Source organism: Mercenaria mercenaria, unplaced genomic scaffold (genome assembly GCF_021730395.1).
Source record: "Mercenaria mercenaria strain notata unplaced genomic scaffold, MADL_Memer_1 contig_89, whole genome shotgun sequence".
Classification (NCBI taxonomy): Eukaryota; Metazoa; Mollusca; class Bivalvia; order Venerida; family Veneridae; genus Mercenaria; species Mercenaria mercenaria.
Genome location: NW_026463801.1, coordinates 52,327 through 61,334, shown reverse-complemented (window position 1 = coordinate 61,334; position 9,008 = coordinate 52,327). Strand labels below are relative to the sequence as shown.

Below are 9,008 nucleotides of genomic sequence, written 5' to 3'. Positions count from 1 at the left end.
CTGTACAGCAAGAAACATAACTCCATCCTGCTTTTTGCAAGAATTATGGCCCCTTTTGGACTTAGAAAATATTATACAGAGACAAAAAGATCAGATAAGCATCTGCACCGGCAAAGCGGTGCTTTTGTTCACCGAGTTATTGCCCTTTGATTATTCAACATTAGTGTACTATAGTACAGTTCTTGTCCAGAGTATTTCCCAGCAACCACAGGTTGGAATTTAGCCAAACTTCTTAGAAAGCTTAACACTAAAGAAGAGATGTGCATATTATCTTTGTGTTTTGGTTGGATGATTTTTCACTGAGTTATTGCCCTTTGATTATTCAGAGTGTAATACTATAGTACCATTTCTTTTCCGGAGTATTCCTCAGCAACCACTGGCTTGAATTAATGGAAACTTCATAGAAAACTTCAGTCCCAAGAGAAGATGCACATATTCACCTTCATTTTCCAGTTGATTGATTTTCACTGAGTTATTGCCCTTTAATTATTCAATGTTAGTAAAATATAGCACCATCATAGTCAGGAGTATTTCTCAGCAACCACTGCAAAAATTCAGAGGATGCTTTGCTCTTAAGCAGAGGTGTGCATATTTTCTTCATGATTTGGTGGAATGATTTTTTAAAGAGATATCGCCCTTTGATTAATCGACATTAGTAAACTATATGTGTGCAGTCAGTGAATTCCACTTTTGTTTTTTTAATATGCAATAATCATATTTTTGGGAGCATCCATTGTTTTTTTTTCTGATATTTTCTTGTGTTTTTTGCCACTGATACAGGTTTTGTCTTGGATTCATCAGATACCCCTTTAAACATAGAAATCACAAATATTTTCTGGGTTTTAATCATGATGCACAGTAGTTCCTTACACTCCCACACCCTGCTTGAAAATGACTGTGAACTGTGCTCATTGATTTCGTAGATGTAAATTGAAAATATTGCGATGCGCTGGTTGTTTTGCATATTTCTATGTCCAGGTTACACACGATTGCCCCGGGTTTTTTATTTACTGTGGGTGGTTTTTTTTTTTAAACTTTATTTGTCAGGGACCCAGTTTCATGTGTTCATATAAAACAATTAAGTATTTAACCTTTAATCCTCATGTAAATCGTGTTGTTATCGTTTATTTGTATCTGTGCAGACCAGGAAGTGTTTTGCATCCGCCATATTTTTTATAGCACGTTTTATGACGTCACGTAATTCATGACGTCAAAGTGTTTCTAGCAGCGCGTGTTTTGTACTTTAGGCTACCTACGGGTCGTGTGGGATTAAAGATTTAACTATTATACCCTTTTAGCGCATCACGCTCACCCTACTCTTTATTCTGTAATATAATACTTGTTCTATTACATCGTTCACATAATTGTTTCGGATCTAAAGTTAAATGTTTACTTTATGTTATATGTATTATGGGAGGTGTCGGATATGTAGGATCCCCGTTTTGTACCTCTTTCCTGCACCCGTTCAGCGGTGTCGGATCTTGTGGGACGGGCAGATATTTAAGCGCCTGTCCGCTGTGGGAAGTCACTCCGCAGCTTGGAAATCCTAGTGTCAATAAGATCTACGCCATTTTGAAACGTATTTAAATTTAAAAGCATTAGTCAAAGCTATTCCTTGTTTACTATTTCTAGTCTGGTAAATCATATCTTTATTATAGCTCTGTCATACTTAAGTAATCAGCCTTAAGTAATAATTGCTACAACAAAAGTACATGTTTTGAATAGCTAGATTTTTTTCTCTTTCTTTCGTTTCAAGTACAGTATACTTGTTGATAAGTAACTTGTAACAAGTAAAGTATTCTTTTTTCATTTGTCTGTAAATAAATTTGACGCAAGTAGAAACTACATTTATAGATTTCTGGATCTTCATGAATTAAGTAATTTTATTAGTTGTATCTTAGTCGCCGACACCTCCCCGTATTTACACAGAATTTCATTGTTTTGCCTTTATAAAACGCACTTCGGTCTTTTCCTGAATAGCATTACGATTGCTATGTAGATCTTCGTGTATTTTTTCAGTAGATTTTTCTATTTCTGCAAATGATCAATGCTTACTGGTATATAACATTAAAATTGATAGACAGAAACTCGACTTTATTCTATCTTATAAAACATTCCAACATCAAGTACACTGCGGAGTCATCTGTTGCTTTCACAGCACTGGATTTCCAACACATGTGATCACTCTTTGTCCGTCATCTACGTTAGTATTAGTTGTTGTACTAGTCAGCCTGTTCGTCCGTCCGTCTGACAACAAAGCAAGTATTCAAATTAAATCATTAACAGAGGAACCGCAACAGGCCTTGCGACCTACACGATATTTTCTGGGCTCAACTGAGATCAGCGCATCTAGGTGCAGTAATAACTGGTATCTGGCTTTTGTGATCAACTAGCATCTGTGACTGAATTTATATTGTGGTTGCGGGAAACGGGCCAGGAGTCAACGCTACCCATATTATCCTTATCTACCCGTGCGGCTTGCAACAATATTTTTAACATAATTTTGCTATATGTTAAAATCAGGCATCTTCCACATACAAAAACGGATTGGTTTTCCCCTTTGATAAACAGCAATTAAGCCTAGTAGGGTTACTAATTAAAGAATTGATTTACTAACACTAGGCTTAATCTATACTTAATTTTTTGCCAAGCCCATTTTATTAACTTTTTATTACAGAAACTGATGGAAGCAAATTATTACAGTGCAGTTTATGCAACCAAGGCAGCTATTGGCTCAATGGTGCAACAGCAAGGTGGTAGAGTTGTGTTTTTGTCATCTCAGGCTGGACAGATAGGACTGTTTGGATTCTCTGCATATTCAGCCTCTAAATTTGCTCTGAGGGGAATGGCTGAAGCTTTACAGATGGAAGTAAAAATGAATTTATATCTACATTGTAGTCATGGTTTGGTTAATTCATACATTTTTTTGTGTACAATGTTATTTCAGTTAAGGAAATTTTCTGAATTTATTCTATTTTTGGATAACTCCAGTTAAATTGCTTTGCCTGTATCAATCAGCCCACAATATGATTTCTCATCAGGGTTGCACCAGCAGGTTGTTTCTTTAGAGGATGATTGCTTGCAGGATTTTTAGCTCAAGTATTTGAAGAATAGTGAGAGCTGTTCTATTCACCTGTCATTAGAAAATTTGGTTAGAGTTTTGCATACAAGTAGCTATCAAGCTGTATCTCAGTAACATCAATAATACGTGTTGGATTGAAACTCGCACAATGCTTCACAGTCTTCAAACCTACTTAGACAACACTTTTTGAATCTCATTCAAGTTATGGCCTTTTTATATGCCCACTTTGGAAAAATGGACTTATAATGTTATGGCGTGTCTGTCTGTCCATCATATTTCTTGTAAGAGCTTGACTCAATATCCATTTAAGGTATTGGCATTAAACTTGGCATATAGGTAGATTGCAATGAGACAATGAATTAGGTTGGTAGGTGAAAGGTCAAGGTCATAAATGAAACTCAAAGGTCAAATTTCTTCCTTATATTTCATATCTGGATCATAATGTATAACTTACTAAGGTATTGTCATTAAACTTTGCATATAGGTAGGTGGTGATGAGACGATGGGCAGAGCACATGAATTTGGTCAGTAGGCAAATGGAGCCCAAAGATCAAATTTGTCCTTCATATTCCGTGTCCAGAGTATGACTTGATAACTATTCAAAGAATTGACTTCAGTCTTGGCATATAGGTAGGCGAGACGATGTGCAGAGTGCTTGAATCAGGTCTGTAGGTCAAAGGTCAAGATCACAGCAAGGTCAAATCTCTCTCGCATATTTTGTGTCCAGAGCATAACTTAATAACCATTCAAGGTATTGACTTTTAAACTTGGCTTTAGATAGAGTGGGCAGACCAATGCTCGGCGCATACCAACGCTTGGCGTATATCACGTTTCTCTGGGAATTTCTTAATATATATTTAAAATATCAGCTCTTGTGAGTCCCATTTTGTTTATTTACATCACGCGTGATTTTATCAAAGTGCGGTTCATTTCCGGTATGGTCACGTGGTCACAGTAGAGCAGACGATGCAAGGCTAAAAGCCATTCAGTTTTGTGTTCTACTCTCATTAAAACAGATTTTCTGGTAAAACAGGTTTTACAAAAGTAGCTTGTGGGCGGAATTTTGGAGAAAAAAACATGTTTCTTTTTAATTATTTTATTTCTTTATACTTAAATAAACTATTAACCCTTATCCTGGCATTTTATACGGACCCATTGTACTGCACTTTTCTGTAGCTTATGCTGTTCAAGTAATTGATATACTATGTGGACAAATGGCCCTTTTGAAAAGATTTCCAAAAATAATGGAAATATATCATCAACTATCATCAGTTATTGATTTCATGTAGTTAGACTCACAGAATTGTGACAAATTAACTTCAAATGAATTCCTTAAGATAATTGTTGTATAAAATGTGTTTATTCAATTTATAGATGCAGAATAGAGAGATGGGTAATTTACGTACATGTTTATGTACTTAAAAAAAATAGTTACCGGTAATCAATATAACCTATGTTTTGTGTTAGATATGTCTTATACTTCACTTTAATGCATAAATAGTTCAAAATTACAACCTGCAGATTAATATGCCGTACGCCGAGCGTTGGTATACTTCCGCACGAACCGCACAGGTTTTACTGGTACTGTTTTTAGCTCCCGCCTATTACGTCACCATGCGACTAGAAATATGTAAACAATATGGTTGAATACTCGTAGATTGTTCTACAAACTGACGATAAAGAAGTATGGTAAGTTAATGTTAAATCAGTTTTTATATTTGAAATATGTAGTTTTTACGCCGGGCATTGGTCTGTCCACTCTAGGTGGCGATGAGACATGAGCACATGAACTTGTTTGCTAGTCCAAAGGTCATAAATTGAGTTCAAATATGTCCTTTCTATTTTGTATTCATAGCACAAATTGAGAACGATTTGTATGCCCCTGGGCATGTCCATCTGTCCATACGAACTAGATTGCCTATAGCCCTAATTAATGACATAATTTTTTTGTTCATACTCACACACAGCAATGCATGTGGCAAGACATAGAAACTGACCTATATATAGAGATGACCTTGACCCTCATATGACCATCACCTTCAAACTTAAAACCCTAGTAAACAACATTTTTGGTTCTACAGCTCACATAATGACAAAATTTAGTTCATACTCACATCCAATAAATCTTGTTTCAAGACTTACAAACTGACCTTTTTAGCTCCACTATTCGGAGAATAGGGGTGCTATTCTACTCGCCCCGGCATTTGCGTCGGTGTCGGATCGACGTGAGCTTTCTTGGTTTTTCGGCAACCTTTGTTTTTCTTTGTTACTATTGCTTATATCTTACTGTAACTTCACATTAACATTGTTCAGCATACAAACAAAGTATGTGCAGGGGCTGGGCCCATTATACCCAAGGTCAAGGTCACCAAGGTGTTATACATAGGTTATATTTAAGGATAAAGTTTTTTGGCAACCTTTGTTTTTCTGTCATATCTTTGTTAGCCCACCATCATCAGATGGTGGGCTATTAAAATCACTCTGTGTCCGTGGTCCGTCCGTCCGTCAGTCCGTCCGTTAACAATTTCTCGTTATCGCATCTCCTCAGAAACTACAGGGGGGATTTTGACCAAACTTTGTCAGACTGATGTATTGGTACCCTTGTTGTGTCCCCCTGAAAATCAGACTGGTTCAACAATTTATGAATGAGTTATGGCCCTTTGTTTATTTCTGTAATTTACATAGATTTATATAGGGAAAAACTTTGAAAACCCTCTTGTCCAAAACCACAGGGCCTAGGGCTTTGATATTTTGTTTGTGACATCATCTAGTGGTCTTCAACTAAGATTTTTCAAATTATACCCCTAGGGTCAAATATGGCCCCGCCCAGGGGGTCATATGGTTTACATAGACTTATATAGGGAAAAACTTTGAAAAGTCTTCTTGTCCAAACCACAATGTCTAGGGCTTTGATATTTGTAATGTAGCATCATCTAGTGGTTCTCTACCAAGTTTGTTCAAATTATCCCCCTAGGGTCAAATATGGCCCCGCCCCGGGGGTCACATGGTTCATATAGACTTATATAGGGAAAAGCTTTTAAAATCTTCTTGTCAATAACTACAACATTCAAACTTGGACCACATGTATATTTTTGAGTGGCAAGATGAACCTTGACATGAGTTGACCTTGATTTTGACCTAGTGACCTACTTTCACATTTCTGTAGCTACAGCCTTCAAATTTGGACCACATGCATAGTTTTGTGCACCGGAAAAAACTTTGACCTTGATTTTGACCTAGTGACCTACTTTCACATTTTTGAAGGTAGAGGCTTCAAATTTGGACCACATGCATAGTTTTGTGTTCTGAAATGAAATTTAACCTTCATTTTGACCCAGTGACCTACTTTCACATTTCTCAAGCTACAGCCTTCAAATTTGGACCACATGCATGGTTTTATGTACCGAAACAAACTTTGACCTTTACATTGACCTAGTGACCTACTTTCACATTTTTGAAGTTACAAGCTTCAAATTTGGACCACATGCATAGTTTTGTGTTCTGAAATAAAATTTGACCTTGATTTTGACCTAGTGACCTACTTTCACATTTCTCAAGCTACAGGCTTCAAATTTAGACCACATGCAAAGGATTCTGTACCGAAACAAACTTTGACCTTGACATTGACCTAGTGACCTACTTTCACATTTTCGAAGGTACAGGCTTCAGTTTTGGACCACATGTATAGATTTGTGCTCTGAAGTGAAATTTGACCTTGATTTTGACCTAGTGACCTACTTACACATTTCTCAAGCTACAGCCTTCAAATTTGGACCACTTGCATAGTTTTGTTTACCAAATTAAACTTTGACCTTAAGATTGACCTAGTGACCTACTTTCAAATTTCTCAAGCTACAGCCTTCAGACTTGATGCACATGCATAGTTTTGTGTACAAATAACTTTGTCCTTGAAATTGATCTAGTGACCTACTTCCATATTTCTCAAGCTACAGCTTTCGAATTTGGACCACATGCACAGTGTTGTGTACGGAAATGAAATTTGACCTTGAGCTAGTCAATAAGTCTTGAAATTTGGAACACTCAAAAATGGCACATTGGTGGGCGCCAAGATCACTCTGTGATCTCTTGTTACTATTGCTTTTATCTTACTGTAAGTTCACATAAACATTGTACAGCATAAAAACAAAATATGTGCCGGGGCTGGGCCCATTAAACCTAAGGTCAAGGTCACCAAGGTGTTATACTTAAGTTATTTTTAAGGTAAAAGTTTTTCCGCAACCTTTGTTTTTCTATCATGTCTTTGTTACTATTGCTTTTATCTTACTGTAAGTTCACATAAACATTGTCCAGCGTACAAACAAAGTATGTGCAGGGGCTGGGCCCATTTTACACAAGGTCAAGGTCACCAAGGTGTTATACTTAGGTTATTTTTAAGGTTATAGTTTTTTGGCAACCATATCTTTGTTACTATTGCTTATATCTTACTGTAATTTCACATAAACATTGTCCAGCATACAAACAAAATATGTGCAGGAGCTGGGCCCATTTTACACAAGGTCAAGGTCACCAAGGTGTTATACTTAGGTTATTTTTAAGGAAAGTTTTTTGGCAACCATATCTTTGTTACTATTGCTTTTATCTTACTGTAAGTTCACATAAACATTGTACAGCATAAAAACAAAATATGTGCCGGGGCTGGGCCCATTAAACCTAAGGTCAAGGTCACCAAGGTGTTATACTTAGGTTATTTTTAAGGTAAAAGTTTTTCCGCAACCTTTGTTTTTCTATCATGTCTTTGTTACTATTGCTTATATCTTACTGTAATTTCACATAAACATTGTCCAGCATACAAACAAAGTATCTGCAGGGGCTGGGCCCATTATACCCAAGGTCAAGGTCACCAAGGTGTTATACTTAGGTTATTTTTAAGGTTAAAGTTTTTTTGGCAACCTTTGCTTTTCTGTCATATCTTTGTTACTATTGCTTATATCTTACTGTAACTTCACATAAACATTGTCCGGCATACAAACAAAGTTCGTGCAGGGGCTGGGCCCATTATACCCATTCAGGCGGTGGCCTTGTTCTAATTACAAAATTTTGTCAAGTTGTATCTCTGTAACAGTCAAATAATTATATGGGATTGATATCTTTCTCTTCAAGCCTACTTACATGAATTGTAGGTCATTTTCTACTTGTTTATCATAAATCTTTGTCAGAATGCTTAGGGCATTATATAGTAATTGCAGTGTCCGTCTGTCCATCCATCAGTTTGCTTATTAGTTTGTCCTGATTTCTTCATTTTGCTTGGCACAAATGTATTCAATAATGAGGTGATATGTCATGCATAACACCCAGATGACTAGCCAAAAGGTCAAGGTCATAATTTGGACGTCACACTTCAGTAGTGTTTTTTACCTGTTTGGTCCATAACTCTCATACTTGGAGGGATTCTAATTCTACCCGGAACAAATGTTTCCTATAATGAGATGATTTGTCATGCGCAATACCCAAACCTTTATCCTGGCCCAAAGGTCAAGATTATACTTACAAAATTATTACAAATAATTAATTAATTACAATTATTTAGGACAAGTAATTAATTATAATTAATTTTCATCAAATCCTGCCATAAAATGTCAACTTGTAAAGAAAATTAATGCAAATGACTGCTTTTGTGTGTGTAATACATTGCACAAAATTAATGTATCCCATAATGATACAATTTGTCGTGCTCAGTACCAAGACCCCAAGCCCAAAGGTCAAAGTCACACTCAGAGGTCTAATGTAAATAGGCTTTTTGTCCTGTCAGGGTCATAACTTTGTTTTCCATCAAGGGATTTTAATATTGCTTGACACAGATGTTTCCCATAATGAGATGATGCATCTTGCACAACACCAAGATCCCAAGCTCATAGGTCAAGTTTTCACTCAAAGGTCAAAGGTCAATATGTTGTTTTTTTTCCTG

At 36.4% G+C, this 9,008-nt stretch overlaps 1 protein-coding gene across 1 annotated transcript in view; it reads left to right on the top strand.

Moving 5' to 3' along the window:
• Positions 1–2,677: 2,677 nt before the first annotated feature.
• LOC128554941 (3-ketodihydrosphingosine reductase-like) overlaps positions 2,678–9,008 on the top strand; it is a gene marked incomplete at both ends in the record, with an annotated part of 54,589 nt that continues 48,258 nt past the window's right edge. The window contains one exon of the mRNA XM_053536276.1: positions 2,678–2,869. Within this exon, the coding sequence (XP_053392251.1) occupies positions 2,678–2,869 (192 nt within the window). The remainder of the gene's footprint in view (positions 2,870–9,008) is intronic.